The 21,997-nt window shown below is 37.1% G+C and overlaps 1 protein-coding gene across 1 annotated transcript in view; it reads right to left on the reverse strand.

The window, feature by feature from the left end:
- Positions 1 to 13,673: 13,673 nt before the first annotated feature.
- Positions 13,674 to 21,997, reverse strand: part of Cdkl4 (cyclin dependent kinase like 4) — a 33,031-nt gene continuing 24,707 nt past the window's right edge. The window contains exons 7-9 of the mRNA XM_076833498.2: positions 21,428 to 21,484; positions 16,233 to 16,367; positions 13,674 to 13,775 (exon numbers count right to left, since the gene is read on the reverse strand). Of these exons, the coding sequence (XP_076689613.1) occupies positions 13,674 to 13,775; positions 16,233 to 16,367; positions 21,428 to 21,484 (294 nt within the window). The remainder of the gene's footprint in view (positions 13,776 to 16,232; positions 16,368 to 21,427; positions 21,485 to 21,997) is intronic.

Below are 21,997 nucleotides of genomic sequence, written 5' to 3' on the forward strand. Positions count from 1 at the left end.
TTTTTCTGACCTAATGTCCAGTCTGGGGTCCCACATTTCATTTCCCCATCATGTCTCCTTAGCCCCCTTCTCATCTGGGATGGTTTCTTGGTCTTTCTTTTCATAACCTGACAGTTTGAAGAGCACTGCTCAGGTATTTTGTAGACTGTACCAGAGGTGACGTGCCCTTCTCATCACACCAGATCCAGTACACAACATCAGGATGACTTATCATTGGTAATATTGGCCTGGATCACGTGGCTACGGCGGGATCTGCCCACTCTGAAGTCACCACGCTTTCCCCTTTCCCTGCTCTATTCTTGGGGGAGAGTCACTCAGTCCAACCCATATGCAAAGGGAAGAGAACTGAACTCCACTTCTTGGAGAGGACTGGACTTGGAATTGTTCTGTAAGAAGGGTTTGCCCCTCTCTCCACAGAAGTTTATTTATCCAATCATTTATACATAAGCATCCTTTTAAATAAAAAATAATAAATCCTCCTGAGGACAGACCATGACCTATGCTTTTAACAAAGTTGACCATTTTTGTGATACTGAACAAATACCCCTTTAGGGCTCCAAATGGAAACAAGAACAAGGACTCTAAAAACAGGGAAATCTCAGCTGTGCCTCCTATCAGCTATATTACTGGGGGCCACTTTCTTAATTTCTCTACTCAATTTTCCTTTTTTAAAAATGGAGACATTAGGGCTGGGGTTGTGGCTCAGTGGTAGAGCACTTGCCTAGCATGTGTGAGGCACTGGGTTCGATTCTTAGCAATGCATAATAATAAATAAATTAAATAAAGGTATAGTGTTCATCTACAACTAAAAAAATTTTAAAAGTGGAGACATTAACACGAAAAATTGGAAGCATTAAACACTAAGAATACTATTATTATATAGAGGTAAAGAGTCAACAAGGTAATTTACTTTAAAGCAATATCACAGGATTTAGCATACAGTAATATTTATATATACTATTAGGTGTTACTTATTACTCACATGACTTAATTTTAGCAAATAAAATATGTGTACATATGCATAAAATATACAGAGAGAGGAAGGGAGAAGGAAAATAAGTGGTTAATAGTGATTTATGTTTTCTTCTCTTATTTTCACATTGTAATTTGCCCATAATAAGGATTTATAATTTTTTAATAAGAGAAAAGTAGTAAAAGTTAATTGCAAGACTAATAACATCTGGCACTATTGAAAGTGTGGAAAATGACCAGTACCTCATACTACTGCTGAGAAGAAAGCTTGCTAAATCCTTTTTGAAGAGTGTGTTGGCAATAAGTATCATAAGCATTAACATGTTGCAAGCTATCTGACTCAGCAATTCCATTTTTAGTTATTTATTCAGATGAGTATCTTATCTATTATACATGCACAAAGATTTATTATATGGATGTGCAATCTATCAATTATAAAAGCAAAAACTGGTAACAACTGAATGCCTACATATGAATTATGGTCCTGCAGAGCCAAAAGATCATATTATAGGAAATTAATGTAATTTTCAAAATGTTCACAATGCATTTAAGTGACAAAGGGCAGTTAAAAAATATGGTCAGTATAATTTTATTTCTGTAAAAAAAAATACACATGTATACACAGAAGAAGATTGTTAAAATATATGTTAAAATATATGTTATTTTAACAACAACAGTTATTATCTCAAGATAGTGAGGTCACAAGTGACTAGAAAATTTTATTTTGGTTTATCTGTATTTTCCAGATTGCCTACCAAAAAATCCTGTATTATTTTTGGAACTAGAAAGCCAATATTATTTGTAACATATTCATCACAGAGAATTTGGGAAATACAAAAGCAAGCTTCAAGAAACTATTATAGGATGATTATATAAAATATTCATCAAGTACTTAATTTTGCTTATCTCTTAAAACAGGAGATTGTGGGGGAAATATCTGGAATTTTGTTACTATGTGTATATTGTTATTTTCTCTGCAATATAAACAATTATGCAGATTTAAAAATAAATAAAACTTCAATTTTTAAAGGACTGCATAATGTTTAAATATTCCTCTAAATTCTCTTATTTTGGGACATTTAGGTTATTTCTATCTCTTCGTTTTTATGAATAATGACATGTTATAATGTATACTTAATTCTCAAAACTTTCTTGAGTTCATTGTGTTCTATGATAAATTTTAAGAAGGGGGATTCCTAGATCAATTTGTGTATGCTAATTTTAAAGCATTTTGCATGAATTTTATGCCTGTATACATAAAGAATAACAGATTTAACTTTCTGGTGTGTGTGTGTGTGTGTGTGTGTGTGTGTGTGTGTGTGTGTTGCTGGTGATTGAACCCAGGGTCTTGTGCATGCAAGACAAGAACTCTGCTAACTGAGCTATTGCCCCAGCCCTACTTTCTGTTTTTCAATAGAAATCAACGTGACCCTGTAGTTTATGGTTTCTAATTTACTCAGAGAATTTCCCAGAAGGAAAATGTATTCTCTTTGGAAAACCATTCCAGAGTCTTATTGGAAACCAATTTTTGAGCCCCAATGGAAACTTCTAAATTTGGCCTAATACCCCACAATAGAGAAATGGAGGCAATTGATTGATGTTCTTGATTCATTAAGTTTGTCTGATTCACCAATGATTGTCTAATGTTTTGACTTCAGAATACAGAAGTTATCATTCTCTGACTTTATCATCTATTCTATTAAAAATAAATATAGATGTACTTTTTAGAAAATAACAGCTTTATTGAGATTTAATTCATGTACCATAAGATTCACTCTAAGGTATACAATTCAGTAGGTGTCTATCTTTTTAGTATATCCACTGATTATAAACCATCATTCCTATCTACTTCTGAACATATTCATCATCCTTGCTTTTCAAAATTATTTTTCAGTTATTTTATAATCATTATATATAAAAGTGGTATCAAATCCACTACCCAATAAGGAGACATAGTTAAATAAAAAAACATGTTTTTTTTTCCACCTACTTAATCTGTTTTAACATTTCTTTGGTTTTTTTTTTTTTAACATTTTCAAGGTCTCAACTTACTTATCTATAAAATCAAAAATTTGGCATGATCTCACAAAGGACTGTCTTTCTTTTCCTTTTCCTTTTTTTTTTTTTTTTTTTTTTGGTGCTAGAATTTGAACCCAGAGCCTCACACATGCTAAGCACAAGCTCTACACTGAAGTATACTCCCAGACCCAGTGATCCCTAATTTCAATTATCTTTTATTTATTTATTTATTTTTGTGATGTTGAGGATTGAATCCAGAGCCTTGCACATACTAGGCAAATAGTGATCCATACTCTCAGCCCCACATTATCTTTTTATATAGCATTCATGTGACTGTTCATATTTCATGATAATTTTAACACCATCACGTTGATTAGAGCCAGGCCTTGCACATACAGAAGAATATGCAGATGATTTCATTTACAAATTGATGAGATGCTCACAAAAAAAAAAAAAAAAAAAAAAACCACCAAACACTTTTACAATCGAGGCTATACATTTAGTTAAGGATGCAGTATTTTTAATTAAGATTACCATAAGAAAAATCACAAATACCAGGATGTAAAGGTTGATCAAAATTTAAAAGTGCCCCTGAGAAAGGAATTTGACTTTAGATAGTTAATGCTTACCAGCTTTACATGCAAATATAAAAGACAAATTTGGTGGAAGATTTCTGAAAGTTTTAAAGCTAGCTCTACTGCTTTCTGCTACCTCTCTGAACCTGAGAATACTCATTTGTAAAATGGGGATACTTACGTTGTCTGAGAGAATACAGGCGAGATTACATAGAAAGCATCCCATACAATATCTGGCATTTAATCAGGGCTTATTACCATTTAGTTTATTATTCTACCAATAACTTACAGCCCCATCTGAAAAGAGGTAATGGAACATACATGTTGGGGAAGTGTTGGTCATGGAATACAATGTTTCAGTTGGATAAGAGGGAAAAGTTCCAGAAATCTATTGTACAGAATGGTGACCAGAGTTAATAACAATGTACCATATCCTGGAAAATTGCTGAGAGTAGATTATGTGTTCTCACCACATACACAAAAGATAGTATGTGAGGTAATGCTTATGTAGAATGGCTTGATTTTACCATTCCTATATATATTTCAACACAGTATATTGCATACAGATGTTTATAATATATATTTATTCATCAAATAAAATAGTAATTGCTTGTATATGTAAATACATAATACTTGCACAAATTGGGGAAATTAAAATGAATTGGAAAAAGCCATTATTTGTCTCCATAATGCATTAATAATTTGTATTTCAACATGACAGCTGCTCTATATTTAGAATATTGATTTCAAATATTTCTTTCCTTTTTACTGCATAAGGTTTGAGATTTCTATAATTATTTAATGCTTCTTCCTAGCCTTGATCCTGTCAAATTCCCTAAAATATTGTACTAAATTGGTCATTATTGTCCGCTTATGGGTAGAGAAATTCTGAAAAAAAAAAAAAAGCCAAAAACAACAGCAGCAATTACAAAACCACTCTTTTTTTTTTTTTTTTTTTTTTTTGAGTTTGTGTGCATTTAAGGGAACTGGTGGTCAGAAAGTTAAAATATAAATCCAAAATACTGTAAATAATGTTCTGGGATTTTCACATATTGCGAGTGTGCGGGGAAATCTGGCGGTGTTGCTAGATGGAGCTTCTTGGAATCATAGCCAAGGATTTACTTTAATCTTTAGTTGTGCAATTTGAAATTTGAACTTTGAATGTCACGCATATTTAATAGCTATTCTCTCTACATGTGTGTTTTTCTTTGTCAGTTTTATCAATCAAAGGGCCTGTTGTGCACTCATTGGGCAAGAAAGGCTTTCTTCCTCATCAGAGTGGGTTCCAGATTGTCGATTTATAGTGTGCCATCACCGATGGCAATGAGGAATTTGGAGTGTTTACTAAGGAAAAACAAACAACAGCAACAACAAAACAACAACCCAGCCCAGGGTTGAATAAAAGAAAACATTTCTAGATCTATGGTTTGCTTAAAAAAATGAAAGCTGAGCTTTTTCTTGCCAGTGTGGAGACAGCTCTCTACAGCAAACAGGAGAATGGAGTAGAATACAGTAGATTAGAAACGCGAAGGAAGCTGGCAAACTATGCTTCCTAGCTAGGCCCTCTCTGTGTCCTCACCTTTCCATTTAGTCTGCAACAGACCTGAGGAAAAGACGGTGGAAGAGGACAGGGGAATAGACAATAGATAGATGACAGCTGTTTGTTAATGTCATTTCACAAAACCTCTTACCTGGAAGGGTCCTTAAAATCATCTGGCTTAATTACTCCTCATTACAGACTGGGAGGCCAATGAGAGAAGAGATCATGCCCAACTTTGTGCAGTTAGTAGCAGAATTGGCTCTAGAACACAGCCAAGGCCTTCCCCTTCCCCTTCCCCACATGGCTTTGATGGATTTCTTTGGAATAAAAGATGGCCAAGGCTGGCATTGGTAAATTTTCCAAGCAGACAAGGATTGCTGTAGACATATTTTCACTTCAATTTCTCATTTCTTGTGGTGCCCTCTATTCCCAGTTCCCTAAAGAAATACCAATATCTTCTTGCTATCTATCCTCTGGCTACCTAATAACCTAACCACCACCACCCTCCCCCTCCCCCATTCATACCTCCATTTTTGTTTTTCTTTCTTTACAAAATAAGGGTTTTGTTTGTTTGGTTGGTTTTTTGAACCGGGGATTGAAACTAGAGGTGCCTTACCACTGAGCTACATCCCCCTAGCTCTTTTTATGTTTTCAGATAGGGTCTCCTAAAGTTGCTGAGGCTGGCCTTGAATTTGCCATCCTCCCATCTCAATGTCCTGAGTTGCTGGGCTTATGGGCTTGTGCCACTGTGCCCAGCGAACAAGGGGATTTATTGAAACAAAAGTAAACTGCCTAAGAGAGGGGCAGTGGGCTCACCTAGTAATGCTAGGAAGCCCACACATCCATTTTTTTTCAGCACACTGATGACAAATAGCTCCTGGTTGTTATTTCTTTAAAGAAATTCATGTAAATATTCTGACTGGTGCTTAATCTCCCTAATCTCTTTTCCTGGTGGGCTTACTTTGGAACCCAGATGAATTTTCAGGTGTTAAATATTTAATGCAGAATGCAGAAAGATTTTTTTTTATCTCTTCTAGACTAGTCAGCTAGGAGGGCAGAATTATGGTTTTGTTCATTTTCAAGCCACAAAGAGCTCAATGGGAAGGGAAAAGCAAGCTAGGGATTAGCAGGGCCAGGGGCAGAGATCTTTTGTTCTAGGTTGGAAGTAGTCACAGTAGCAGTCCTGGGTTACAATTGAAAACTGGATTTGAAAATGAAAAAGGAACTTCCAGTAGATCCATTTGAAGCTGATTTATGACTTGGAACTCATAATTTAGAGGGAATGTTTGATGAAATCGATTTTTATTTTCTAAATGGGACTACATTTAAGAAATAAGAGGGTATATTGCATCCAGAGAGATGCTGATCGTTAAAATATATTGTGGGGATGATTTATTTAAATTTAATCTAGGATTATGTGGAAATTTAGTTTATATCAGATAGTGCTGGTACTATTGGGGGAGTTCTTTTTTTTTTAATATTTATTTTTTAGTTTTCGGCGGACACAACATCTTTGTATGTGGTGCTGAGGATCGAACTCGGGCCGCACGCATGCCAGGCAAGCACACTACTGCTTGAGCCACATCCCCAGCCCCGGGGAGTTCTTATATTAGACAAGATTAAATACAAGATGATTTTCCCTTATCTGAAAATTGCAGGTAATAGATGGAAGAGATTGAAAAATCCAGAAAGAAACTGGATAATGGAGCAGATCTTTGTCACAGCAGAGTGTGGAATGATGAGTGTTTGGTGAAGGATGAAAACTAATGACGTAGAGTTGGGATTCAAATCCAAGAAAAGTAGATGTTGGCAAGAGAGGAGGGTAATTAGAAAAGCGGAGGGAAGAACAGTGGAAAGGAGATCTGGAGATGAAGACTTTTTCAGGACAAATAACACTCCATGGGTTCCCATCATGTGTGACTTTGCCACAGGCCCAATGCAACCTGTCCTATCAATCATGGAATGAGTCAAAATAAACCTTTTTTCTTTATAAACTGATTTGTCTGAGCTATTTATTATAGTGATAAAGCTGACTAATATGCAAATCATCCAAAACAACAATGACTGGGCAGTAATCTATTCTACTTCATTCTGAGGAGGGACACTCATTCGGCTATATTGGCTGGTGGCTACACTGAGTCCGAAGGTCCAGGAAGACTCCATTCATGTGTCTGGCCCCTTCCTATTCCACAGGGACCTTTCTCTCCACATGGTGTCTTGGTAATCAGCCTATGCTCCTTTGCAGCATAGTGGCTGTCTCCCTAGAGAAAGGAAGTAGAAGCTGCCAGGTCTTTTAAGGGCTCAGCCCAGAAACACACAGCCTCTCACCTCTGCTGCATTCTCTGGGCCTCTGGAAGCCACAAAGCCAGGCTGAATTCAAAGTGAGGAGGGATGAAGAAACTTCATTGCTTGACAAAAAGAGTGGCAAAGTGTCATTGCAAAGGGCATGTGGGATGGGAGGAACTGTTGCAGTCATCATTGGAAAAACCTTCTACTTTGTTCTTTTAAACATAGCAACCATTAAAAATAATGAAAGCAGATATATTAGTTCAAGAGAAAATAAATGAAGCATATTTAAATAGTGACCTCATTAGTTATTTTACCAATTGTCTTCCTTTCTTTTGATCGTTGATCTGAGTTTGGTCTTGAGTCCTTTTTACTTTTTTAAAACCCACAACAGAAACTACTGGGAAAGGCTGCAAAAGAAGGTGCAAGAAAACTTCACATCCTGTAGCTTAAGTATTGTAAAGGGTCAGAGAAATATTGTGATAAATTGAAATTTTTTAAAAAAACAAACTTACAGCCTCAAAGTAAAGTTGTAAAGATGTTCTCAGGGATAAGCATCTGGCTAATCAGTCTGGAGAACATTTTGTTAGTTTTCCCATTTGTAAGACTCCAAGTTCAAGGCACAAAGAATAGCTTGCATGTCAGCTCTTGAGCTGTTCCAACCAATATGAAATTAAATAACAAGTTGTAGAATTTACATATGAACATGGCAGTTTTTCTCACTTAAATATAAAGAATTAGACAATAGGGCTGGGGATGTGGCTCAGTGGGAGTGCTTGCCTGGCACATGTGAGGCACTGGGTTTGACCCTCAGCACCATGAAAAAATTAAAGGTATTGTTTCCATCTAAAAATAAAAAAAGAATTAGACAATAGACTAAGAGCTGAGTTGAACAGAAATTAGGAGACATATATTTTTAGCTTTTATTAAAATGAGCTAAAGAACAGATTCAGGCTATATATGCAAACATGAAGTCATCAAAGCATCTAATCCTATATGTAAGTTTTCTAAATATTTAAAGCTGTGTTTTTTAAATAGCATGATGTTATGTATATTTAAATAATACAACTAAAACTACTTGCAGTAAATTGGTTCTAATAATTTAAATTATCATTATGCTAATTATCAAATGCTAATTGACAAATAGTTACAATTTCAACTGATTTGCAATATTCCTGCTTCTATACAGTTATGTTCTACAATACTAAGTAGACACGCAGCATCTTCAAAGTGACAATATTTAGTAACATGGTCAATAAGTAGTGCTCACAATAGAAAACATAACTTTAAAAATATGAAACATTTATATGCCTGTTGGGTGGGATTACCAGTTTTCAGCTTGACTAAGTTGTAGGTATAAATAAATTATTGACTGAGCCCAAGTCCCTACTGCTAAAATAAAATCGTGATAATTTAGATACATGTGTAGAATTCCATTAAGTTATTGTCTAATGAAATTACTAAAGTTTTTGCTGAAAATAGAAATTTATTAAACATTGTTTGCCTGGATGGACATCTTCACAGCGTATGTGTCATTTCTAAGCTAACTGGAGTTAGATTAAAACATCAAAGGATGAGCATATTGACCCCAAATTTTAAGAGCACACATATTTTATTTACATTAATTAAAATCTAGTGAAAGTTAGCTTCAAAATCCACTTTTGTTTATAAAAGCTACCATGTTTAATGGTTGTCTATCAACTAACGACTGTTGACTTGATGGAAGTAACAGGGTATAGCAGTCTGAATGTTTATGTGAAAGCAAGCCAGGGAGAGAGAGAGAGAGAGAGAGAGAGAGAGAGAGAGAGAGAGAGAGAGAGAGAGAGAGAGAGAGAGAGAGATTTCCTGGCTAGATCATACATGCCAAAATTTTATCTTGATATTATTATTGAAAAACAACCTCTAAAGAGCCTCTTCTAACAGGAGTCATATCTAGAATACAAATGCTATATGCTACAGAGAATCATAGAAGTTTATGATGCAAGGCGCCTAGAAATCATCTAGTTTTTCTACCCTCTTATTTTATGAATAATAAAATAAAGTCCCCCAAAATTTCACACACTGTCAAGACTACACAGAGAGTTGCAGCCAGGCCAAGAACCTGGTTGTCCAAATTCCCAGATTCAATAATGTATTAGTCTCTAACTTTTTTTTTTTTTTGCACCAGGGAGTGAACCCAGGGGTGCTTAACCACTGAGCCACATTCCCAACCCTTTTTAAAATTTTTATTTTGAGACAGGATCTTGATAAGTTGCTTAGGGCCTCTCTAAGTTGCTGAGGCTGGCTTTGAACTTTTGATCCTCCTGTCTCACCTACCCTTACTCCCCCAAGCTGCAGGGATTACAGGGTGTGACAACGCGCCTGACTCAACTACCACATTTATAGACTTCTAGTCTAGTAAAACAAGAATTAAGCTGTTGAGTTAAAAATTTCAATACAGAACAAACATACATACATTCAGAACTTACGAGTGACGTTTATCTTCATATCTAAATGCATAAGAAATTTCTGTCTTTACAATTGAACTAATACCTTACAGTAATTCCCCAGTGTTTTCAAGATATTACTGTTTATGGATCATTTTTGGATCATTTCTCTTCTGATAGTACATTCTAATTTTAAAAACTTGTGCAGGGGGTGGGGTGTGCAGAATTCTGTACCACTCAAGTTGTTCCAAAACCAGGCGTGGAAATCATTAGTGGTGACAAATGACAAAGTAAGTGCCAACTTTTTGAAAAATTGTAATTCTATGGCAAGTATGTGAAAGAAGCAAAACACAGCTTCAGAATTTTTTTTTTTCAAGTTAATTTATTAATGTCTTCTTGTTGGGGAAATCTGCAGTGATATATCTAGCTCAAAAGAAAGGAGATCTGTTTCCATCCTGCATTCTCTATCTGAAGGCTTTATTTTTACTCTTTTTAAATTTTTTTTAGTTGTATATAGACTGTTGTCAATGCCTTTATTTGTTTTTATATGGTGTTAGGATTAAACCCAGTGCCTCACACTTGCGAGGCAAGTGCTCTACCACTATAACTCCAGTCCTTATTTTTACTCTTTACCCAATCATCTCCCCAATCCCAAGGATTTGAAATCACAACTTATTAGTGATTCAGTCTCCTTAATCTTCAAAAAGTGACCTGCTAAAAGGGTTCAGTGGTCAGGGCAAGTTGGAATGATTACATTCATATACCCCCAAGACTGAATCAGAGACTAAAGACAGGCCATGCCCCTTGGCTTCCAGGGCTAAGAGAGTTTAATTAAATGTCCTTTCTTTCTTTCCTTTTTTTTTTTTTTTTTTAAATGAAACTCCTCTAAGAGTAAGTAAAGTCTATGGGGTTTTTGTTTTTTGTTATTGTTGTTTTGTTTTAAACAGGAGATTGAATCCAGGGGCACTTAAACACTGAGCTATTTTAATTTTTTTATTTTGAGACAAGGTTTCCCTAAGTTGCTGAGGCTGGTCTCAAACTTGTGATCCTCCAGCTTCAGCCTCTTGAGTTGCTGGGATTTTAGGCCTGCACCACCTTGACTGGCTCAAAGCCTTTAATGGTCAGCAAAGAGCACTGCAAAAAGGTAGTTTGGAGTCTCCCAGATACACATGTTATGAAGTCTGAGGAAACCTGCAAAGTGAGAAGAGGTCATGCAGAGGGGGCATTCAGAGTGACATTCAGGTGGCATCACTCACCATGATGGTACAGGATTGGGACAGTGATAGATGAAAAGGTTGAAATTGGAAGGAATGAGACAAGACCCAGGTAAGTCAGAAATTGTACAATCCTCTAAAGGAAACACACGGTCATAGAATCAAGTGGGCTAATGTGAAGAGCCTGGGGCAACACTGCTTGCTGAAGAGTTTTACCAGAGTCATCCCTGAATTGGGCACAGATCCTGAAGTGCAACTGTCTTGCATTGGGCTGAGAAGTGCAAGGAAATTTTGTGAAGTTTGGAGGTGAGAGATACTTGAAACAGAAGAGAGCTTGAGGATTGTGCCCCAGAGTGATACAGGCCTGGGCAGCAATGCTATGTAGCCTGGGCCACCTAGGGACAACCACACCGGCAAATGTAACCAGAAGATTAGTTTTCTTCACAGTAATATAACAATATGACTGTATCAGAACATTTTCTAAGGTTAGATGCTTTCTTCTCTCCCTTCCCCAGGGATACCCAGTGATAGATTTGAAGGAAAAAAGAGACAGAGAGATATGATAGTTTGAATTAATTATTTTTTTAAACAGAAAAAAACCACCACAACAAAATGTATTACATTGCTCAGGCATGGGAATATAGGACTCCTGAATTAATTCTTACATGAAAGCAAAAATAAGAGAAGACAGCTATCCCACCAATCCCTGCCAAAACTTCATCGTTAAACGTACAATTGAAAGCAAAATAGATAATGGAGCCACATACTCCCTAGTCATTCTCTGTCTCTCTTTCTGTATCACATTATAGGTAGACATGCATGCATAATATGTGTATATGTTTGGGAGAGCTGGAGCAGATGAGGAGTTTGGTAATAAAAAGGCTTAAATTAAAAAAAAAACAACTATGATGGCTAAAAAGAAATGTCAGTAAAGTTGCCTTTTATCTTTTCTTCCTGATTTTCCCTAAACCTGTGATATCATCCTATTTTAAAATGCAAGAAACACAAATCTGAAGAGGTACACTCTTGACAACAAGATGAAGTAATAAGACCCTGACAGCTTATATTTACCCCTGTCAAAGTCCTTCTACTGGGCAGGAAATGATTTATTTAGATGCTGTAATTCCTTAGGAAAGTGGATGCTCCTAAATAACTGAATGAGATTTTCTGGAAGTTTACACAGCCATGTTTATAAGTGCAATGGATCTTCAGAGAAGAACCTAGGATATTCTGTTTCCTTAATCACACTATATGCTTAATTCTTGGAGCCAGACACAAAGAATTTTTGCAACGTAGTATATGTGCAAAATTTGACGACATTTAGGCAAGAATGCCAGCCTAGGAGCAGGGAAGAGTTAATCCAATACTCTTAATTTTTATTGATGGGAACATCACTGTTTTGTGCCTTCTGCCAGACAGTGATAGACAGCCCTGTATTATTATTTTACATGAGTTCCATATTAGCAAACTAAAAGTTCTTTCAATCATTCTGCTTCATTTTAGATTTCCAAGATAAAGGCATCTACTATGATAGTTCAAAACTTATAAATGTGTGTGTGTGTGTGTGTATGTGTGTGTGTTGTATTGGGGGATTGCATGTCAAGTTCACTTGGGAAAATACTCCAGCACAATTCTGTCTTACCTATTGAGGTGTTTACCTCATTTTCTTTTTCTTTTTTTGATAAGAGAAACAAAATGAAATTAACTAAAAGACAACCTTCTTGCTCTTGTTTGCATTTACAAACTGGACCTGTTTATGATGCCCTTAACAGTTTGGGGGCAGTACAAGTTTGTAGAAGCTATGGATGCCAATATTTGGAACAAAATACTGGCAATGAACTGTTCAGATAACACATTAAGGAGGACTGGTTTAGGTATGGAGATGATTAAGTCAGAAAAAAAGAATAGGGCATCATGAGGTACCATCAGAATCAGCAGGCAGTAATTCAAGAGCATTATTATCAGGAGGATAGTGATTCCTTGTTGTTTGTCCATAATTTGCTATGTATGGAATGTGTGTGGAATTTTCTCTAGCTAGCTTTAAAAATAGAATTGTCAATGTCTCATGAGGCAGAGGAAATATAGAGTCTGCTTTGGAATCAAGGAATAAACCTAGATAACCTTTCAAATTTCCCATCCTACACCAATATAAACATCGAATACCAGTTTTGCTCAACAGATATAGTTACAATGAGAGTGAATTAAAATGCAGGAACAAAATGTCATTCCTTAAACAACATATAGGCAGGAGATTTGATAAGATATTATGTGTTAAGCTTTAAGATATTATGGGTTCAGTTGAAGCAGGATGATAAATGAAAATCTTTTTCATAAATTGAAGTATAAGTCCACAAATTCTCAATATAAATTGTCTAAGAGGGACAGCTCTGATGAAATTGAAAATGTCTCCTCCATATGTGCAGTTTCAGGCCTTATAACATTTAAAGAAAATGTTCTAAAAGATAAAGTTGGCATGTAAAAAGCACAGGGAAAGGAATCAGCAATGATCAGAGCAAAACAATTCTAGAAGGCATCTTAATTTTCATATGGCTCATTTGCATTTGAAACACTGAGAATTCCTATCTCGCTTGTACAAAAATATGTACATATTAAATTACTTTGCACTTGAAAGAACATTTTCCTAAATGTTTGGAAGATGATCAAATTTTAACTGGAGGACTTGTTTTCTTCCATCAGGTGTGGGGGAGATGTAGCTTCCTGGTATGAGAGGCAACAGTTGATTCTAATAGCAGAACAAGACAAAAATAAGAAGGTAAATTGAAAACAATTCCTACAGGTACAGTTTGAGTTAAAGGTGGTAAAAACAAAAAGGATATGTATGGTACAAAGATGTAAAGAACATCAATTTTAAAATCATGCTTAGTTACCTTTCCAAAAATGGCAATCCTCTGAAAGTTAGGTTCTATTAGTTATTCCAGGATTTTCATGGATGTACTGTTATTTTATTCTGATACACTTATTTCTGAATATTTAGTCAATATTTAAAATATAGCTCTATACCAGCTATAAAACAATAATTCCAAGGGTTGTCATTTCCCCATTTCACATTTTTAAAAGCTAGGATATTGGTCAAATAGCACGGGCTTCAAACCTCTTTACTACTGCCTCTTAGACACTATTTACTTGTAAGGAAGATGTTGGTCATTCACTCAGAGATGTAGAAACCAGACTCTAGATAGAAATTTGAACTTATAAGATGTAATCACACTGAATGAAAAAAATCTTTCTGTCATTTTTAGTTTCTTTTCTGATATAGTAATTTCTAGGAATGTCCTCAGAAAGAAAACCAGAACCTGAAAGGCATCCTCTTCCACCCCCTGACCTTGTTCTCTGGGCCTTCCTAAGCAGAGGGAGCTGTTGAGTGTGGTCTCATGGTGGGTGCTGAACGGGCCCACGGTGTGTGGGTGGATAAGATGCAGTTTACTAAGGGTACAGAACACATTGCCATCTTTTAAATGAGATTATCTAGTGCACGCTGCCTTTGTGTTCCTTTTCCTTCTGTTGTCCCCGAGTCTTTGGAACCCTTCTGCAAGGTTTCTGCTTGGCATTAGTTGGACTCAGACTGTGAAGGAGAAGGTGGCATGGCTGTGCACCAGAGCCTTAAAGGGAAAGCAGCACCTCAAGCCCCCAGCCCCCTCAAGGCCAGTGTGATGACAATTCCTCAGGTAGAAAAACAAATAAGGGTGGGGGCAAGAGGCAGGGTGGGCTGTGACACTGCTGTTCCTCCCAAGCCAGTGGTGCAGAATAGGTGAGATATTTTTAAGGGAGCAATGACCTTTTTTTACACAATTCACACTGTATTTTAGATTGCTGCCTAAGACTTATTTAAATAAACTCTATTTTTTTTTTTGTTATGTAAGTGTAATAGGCACTGGGCTTGATTTGTGCAAGATTAATAGTGAAGGGTAAATGGCCCATGAAATAAAGAGTTGGATACCCAGATATTTTACATACACAGAAATAATTTAACATTTCATTTTACTAATTAGTTTGATCTTTTTTTTCCTCCCAACAAATTTCTGTTTTAACTACTAAGAGATGGGGTTGCGGGGGGGGGAGGAGACTATCTTTTCCTTTATGGAAGGCATGCTAATGAGAGGATAAATGACCAAAAACTAGATCAAAGATAGAAGATGGAAGATTAAGTAAGCACAAAATGTGATAATGATCAATCTCTGATAAACTGAAAATTATCATCTTAGTTTATTAGTAAACTGTATATGTGTGTGTGTATGCATAAATACTAATATATATGTATATATGCATAAATACTAGTATATATGTATATATGCATAAATACTAATATATTTATGCATATATATATACATAATTAGTATTTATTAAATACCTTCCATATGTCAAATATTGTTTTAGGTGCTGGGTTTATAAAGTAAAGAAAAAAGAAAACCTCTAACCAAAAGAAACTTACTTTCATGAAGTTTCTGTTTTAACTTCAAAGTTATTCTGAGACCAAGTGAAAAACCTAATAAGCTGCAAAATTAAGGTTAGTCATAAGAGTCACCATTTTGTTTTGCAATATTAGCCCATTTTAAGATAGGATTTAATTCCCAGATGTCTGGTTTCATCCCTTTGTTTCTTGCAAAGCTTGTCCTTGATTTCAAGGTAAAGCCTAAAAAAGGCAGATCTAGCTGTCTTCATGGGTGAAAAATGGAAGAGTAAAATTTCTTTTATTGTGCATCTGGAGGCAACGGAAAGGGAACTGGATTCTTTGTAATGGAAGTAAAACTCAGTCCTGTTGTAATCAGGGTTTCACTGTACAAAGTTATATTTTACGTACATGATCTAGCATTGCCAATGTAGTAAACGAGTTATGTGATTATTTGAGTGCAAGCTGGCACAGTGGTGTGCACCCATAGTCCCAGTTACTTGGAAGGCTGAGGCAGGAGGATTGCTTGAGCCTAGGAGTTGGAGACCAGCCTAGGCAACATAGTGAGAGCCCATCTCAAAGAGAAAAGAAGTGTAGTTGGAATAAGATTTCACAGCAATCTGAATATTTTCATAGTTTTAGATTTTATTACATCAATCATCAATATTTATTAAGATAAACAAATGCAACTTAACCAGAACAGGAAAAGGTGTTGGTGTCTATCTTGTCTCACTTTGAAAGGTAGAAAAATGGAAAAGTTAATAGAGCACATTAACTTTTGAATGGAGGTACCTGCTGACGCTTTCTGTTTCTTCCCTCATTACGTGCTTTTCTTTTCATTTGATCCTCTTGAAAGGAATCAAAGTAGGAGCTCTCTAGGAGTTGGGCACAGGTTAACCTGTCATCTGGATTCATCTTCAAACACCCCTTTGGAAGAATAGAAAAGCAAAGCAGATATTTGAGGGGCTTATTTTATTACTGTGTCCCAAGCCCTGAACAATAACTTGATGGAGTAAACATTAGTTTAGAAAACCAAGTGTGTTTATTATATTTGAACTGGTGAATGGAGCTGCTCTTTGGCCTGGTGCAGGGCACAAAACTGTAATTCTAGCTACTTGTGAGGCTGAGGCTGCAGGATTGCAAGTTCAAGGCCAGCCTGGAAAACTCATTGAGACCCTTTCTTGAAATAAAAAAATAAAGAGAGCAGGGGATGTAGCTCAGTGGTAAAATGGTACTTCAATCCCTGGTACCAAACACAAAAACAAACAAAAAATGGAGCTGCTCTTTTTTTTTTTTTTTTTTTTTTTGCTGCTTCAGGATAGAAGTATGGATACTCAATGTCTCTGGGAAAGGCCACGTGTAGATGACATGTTCCCACTAAGACATCTTTTCATCACTGGTGAAAGCAAACCATAGGAGTCTTTCGAGTGTTGAACTAGCAACATCAGCATGGCCCCAGGAGCTGGTTAGAATAGTAAATTCTAGGGTCTCACCTGCTGTAGCAAAAGTGCTAGAGCTGAGGCCTCGTAACCTGCACTTGACTAGCCCTCAAGGGTTATTCTGATGCCCTATGCTGGAGTCTGAGAACCACCGGTATAAGATGGCTGAGGAAGGGTGAACCTCAGTAATGGGAAAGAACCCAAAACATGGAGAAATGAAATGTTTTTTCATACCATAGAAGTAAAGGCCTAGGAACTAGGTATTGTGACACTTCTGCCTCTGGGAGCAGGGAGCACTGTGACAACAGAGGAGCCACTGGCAATCCTGACACAATTTTCCCTGAGAAGCCCTGATATTCTCTGGTCAGAGAATGAAGCTTTCCCCCATCGAATAAAGGCAGATTCCAATCCATAAAGAATTGGAGCAGTTTTACAACACCCGGGCACTGATGACCTGAAATTTCTTGTCTATGCCCATAAGAGAGAAATGACATAACAAATATTGCTCTGAGGCAGTCAGGTATCCAGAAAACTGCATGCCTGATGCTGCCCCAGCCATGGGCTGCCCTGTCACATCTGCTCCTTCCTAACCCAAGTTGATTTCAGATCTCTGAGACCCCTGTGAATGTTACAGGTCTCTAAGCACTGTCACCTGCCCCTTGGAGCAGTATCTGATTAGTCCTGCTCTTCAAGAAATGTCCTTGCTCAGCATAACCAGACTCACCTGTCCCTCTGTGACTATGACTTGCTCCAGGCAGGTCACCCCTAAGTCATGATCCATGCATATATTACTTCTAGCTGCTATGGGGAGGCAGTCTTCTCAAATCCTATTACTGTCAGGGCTATAACCAGACAGAAAGACTATTTTGAATACAAACTGTGATAGTCTCTATTTCTTCATCACTTCCCACTTCTGATTCCATCATTCCACACAAGTGGCTTTTGTTATTAACTCCCATAACCTCTATTTCTATATCATAAATCCAATAGTTATTTTCAGTTCTGATCTCAATAGTATTAAATACTACTGACCAGGTCCTCCTCCTTTCCCCTGCCCTCTTGATACTGGGGATTGAACCCAGGGGTACTTAACCACTGAGCTACATCCCTAGCCCTTTTTATTGGTCTCACTAAATTGCTGAGGCTGGCCTTTCACTTGGAATCCTCCTGCCTCAGTCTGCAGAGTTGCTGGGATTACAGGCATGTGCCACGGTGCCCAGCTCAGGTCCTTCTTAAAACTCTCTTCTTGGTCTTTGCTTTTCCTTTCCTTTCCTTCCTCCTATCTCTTGACCACTCTCTTTCAACTGGCCATTGCTAGTGTACTATCTCCATAATGGTTGAATGGAATTCTTCCAGACTCAGTCCTAGCTTCCCCACTTTCTTACCTATTCTTAGTTTCTACTGATCTCATTAATGCCCATGATTTCAGTTAACAAGGTTTATCAGAGTTTTCCACATCTATAATTCTATTCCAGACCTGTCCTCTGAACTCCAGAGCCACATATGTAACTGTCTACTTAATAATACTCTTAGTCTTGAGAGCACTGTTACTGGTTGAACTGTGTCCCCCACAAAATACATGTTGAATTTCTAACTTGCTGTACCTCAGAATGTGACCTTGCTTGGAAAAAGGTCTTTGCCGTCGTAATTAGTTCGATGAGGTCATAATTAGTAAGTAGACCCCCCAATTCAGTTATTAGTGGTATCCTTATAAGAAAATTAAAGACAGCGTAGAGACTGACACATAGAGAATGAACCTCTGTGCAATAACAGGGGTGAAGATTGCAGTTATAACATCACAAGCCAAGGAATGCCCGAGTCTCCCAGAAGCTGCAAGAGGCCAGGAAGGATCCTTGCCAAGAGACTTCAAATAGAGCGTAGATCTGCCAACAGCTGGGAAACAGAGTCAGGCACCTCATCCTTGTCATTCTCTTCTATCTTACTCCACATGTGTAAGTCATAATTAAGTCCTACCAGTTTTCCTTTCAAATATATCTTTAATTTATTCACATTCTTTTCTCTTTCTTTCTTTCTTTGGTGCTGAGGATTGAACCCAGGGCCATGTGCATGCTCTACCAACTGAGCTATATCCCCAGCACTCATTCACATTCTTATATGGGCTCTTGATCTACTGAAATCTAGTTTTTTCCTCAATAAATAACTTTGAGTGATTATTTCAAAGTGCATTTTCTGATTCTAAGAAGAAGCTTGGACTGGAACAATGTCCTGCTGATTAATTTTGGAAGCACTGATTTTGATTGGGTGGGAGCTATGACTTCTGAGTCCTTGCCTGCCTGGATTAATAACTTTCTCTACACAAAGAAGATGGTGAGTTTTCAGAGGTATACCCTGATAGATGTGCTTCCAATCTGGAAGAGGTCCTAAAGATGGGATATGAGAAATTGGAACTGTAAGTCCAAGTCAGGATTCTTTTCTTAAAAAACAAAATAAATAACAACAACAAAAACAAAAACAAAAATGATTTTCAAATTTGGCAGAAAGTTCTCTAACAAAATCTCTAGTCATTTACAGTGTTCCTGATGATCATACAAACGGAAACAGTGGTAGGATGGTCAGGACTATGGAGACAAATGAGTAATCAATAATAAAGATTATGGCCATGGACTCATTTTAAACTCAATGAAGAAAACACAAAAGACCTGCCACAGATTGGCTGCTACATGTCACCATTATCCTTGGCACTGTCATTGGCCAACACTTCACCAACTTGAGCACCTTCCTGCATAGGTTATAATCTGGTATCATGGGAAAACTACCTGTTATTGCAAATAGTAGTGATTTGTGTTCAAAGATGTCTTAATTATCATTAATTTAAGATAATTTTATTTTATCTAACATGGGCAGGAGTCTAGGAGATAGGGTGTGGTCATGGAATAGCACAAGTCTTGACCACATAGAGAATTCTTGGATCCCTAATCAATACTTAATGGGTCTAAATCAAAGAGTTGAGTAACAAACCCAGCTTCTTCTAATTCTTAGGCAAGCCATCAGGGTGCTTTCTCTTTGGAGATGTAGATCAGGAGCTTGTCCTATACCTTAACGTTTATGTCCCCTAGAGTGGTGCTCTGTGGAGTTTTCAGGTTCACTTGAGGAACAACTACAGGCAGACTCTGGCCTACACCTGAGAATGGGTTGGGCTTGCAGTGTCTGACTGCTTGGAGGTGTTGCTAAATTGCTGGTGGGTCAGAACACTCACCAGAACAAGGGCAGGGAATTGGGCTTCTAGGACAGGACCTGCAGAGTGTGGGGTGGAGGCAGGTCAACTGGCAGCTGAAGTCAGGTGCAGCAGTGGTAAGAGCACTGGTAAGAGCAGTGTCAGCTTAGAGGCGTCAGGCTCTGAGCCTCAGGAGGACTCAGACTGAAGAAGTCCAGCACCCTGGATAGCACCACAGCAGACAAGCACCTAGCACAAACACTAATCTATAAAGTTGACTCTGGGTCATCTAAAAGGCCCACTAGCTAGACCAGATGAATTGCAAACTGAGTTGTATATCATGCCATCTAAGAGAATGTTTAAAGAGAACAAATTTCAAGGTCCTACTCATGGAGATTCTCCTGTGAACTTAAGGCTAGATACATAAACTGTATTTTACAAAGGTCCCAGGTCATTCTGCTGAGCAGTCACATTTAGAAAGCGCTGCTACAGACAGAACTTCACTGATTGTTAAGGACAGATATTACTTCTGGATCTTCATGCCCATCCCTCAGAGTACTTTCAGCATCCATGATGGATGGGTCACTAGCACCTGCTAGTGTGGCCTCTGTTGGTCAAACACAAATGACAGACAGGTCATTCATTGGTAAGTTTCTTCAGCTTTGGATCAAAATTTGTTCTTTGTTTGACAATCTCTCTTGGGCCTACTGTATGGGATAGGTCTGCTCTATGGGGTAGGTCTCCTCTATGGGATAGGTCTGCCTGGTTCTCTTTTGTCTGGTCTTAGCTACTAATTTTGGTAGATATGTTAGAACTGTTACTGCTTAAGCCACTGATGTCCCTTTAGCTAAAATTATTTTATAGTTCCTTATCTTTTTTTTTTTTGGTGGTGGTGCTAGGGATAGAATCCAGGGCTTCACACTTGCTAGGTAAGGACATTACAACTGAGCTACCCCATGATAATGATGTTCCTTATCATTTTTTTTTTTTTTTAGAGAGAGAGAGAGAGAGAAAGAGAGAGAGAGAATATCTTTTTTTTTTTTTTTTTTTTGTAGATGGACACAACACAATGCCTTTATTTTTATGTGGTCCTGAGAATTGAACCCAGGTCCTGCCCGTGCTAGGCGAGTGCTCTACCGCTGAGCCACAATCCCAGCCCTCCTTATCATTTTTAATGACTATATTTCACTTTGGAATTATTTGTCCATCCCTCCCAGAATTATTGGCTTTAGTCATTACAATTTGTAGTCAATAACAGTTATAATTAATTAAATTTTTGGTGCTGGGGATTAAACCCAGGGCTATAAGTATGCTAGGTATACATGTTACCACTGAGCTATACCCCTAGCCCAGTTATAATTAATTCTAAGTACCTTCATGAAATTCAAAGCCACAGGATAAGCATCTGAGAACTTTTCCTCAAGAGTTTCCTGGAAAACAAAATAAAGAATTTCAATGTTATATAACAACAAAGTAACATATATTTCTCATATATGTTAAATACTACAAGTGACATTAAGTACACTTCCCTTAATATGTTAGATAATTCCTTATATAGTTTTTTTTTAAAAAATCATGTTTTTACATGTTTTATACTGCTGTAAAATTCTGAAAGTCATTAAACTAGAGTTATTGTCTTAATTTCAAGAAAGCTGCACTGACTGTATTGAAACTGGTGTTGGTGATTTTGGAGAGAAGAAGATGGGAAAGCTTCAAATCTGAAGCTAAAAAATATCTGCTTCTGAAATCCTACCATGATGTTCTAGTATCTGTGCCTGATCTACTTATAAGGATGTTTTGAGCATTCATGAGAATATGTTGAACTACATGTATAAAACTATAGAAATCAACAAAGAGATAAACACAAGGTTCAGAGTAGTAAAGAAAGGAGATGGGGAAGCTCCAAAGACAATAGTAATATTCTATGTCTTTAACTTGACTGC

The sequence above is a fragment of the Callospermophilus lateralis genome, chromosome 14 (genome assembly GCF_048772815.1).
Source record: "Callospermophilus lateralis isolate mCalLat2 chromosome 14, mCalLat2.hap1, whole genome shotgun sequence".
Taxonomy (NCBI): Eukaryota; Metazoa; Chordata; class Mammalia; order Rodentia; family Sciuridae; genus Callospermophilus; species Callospermophilus lateralis.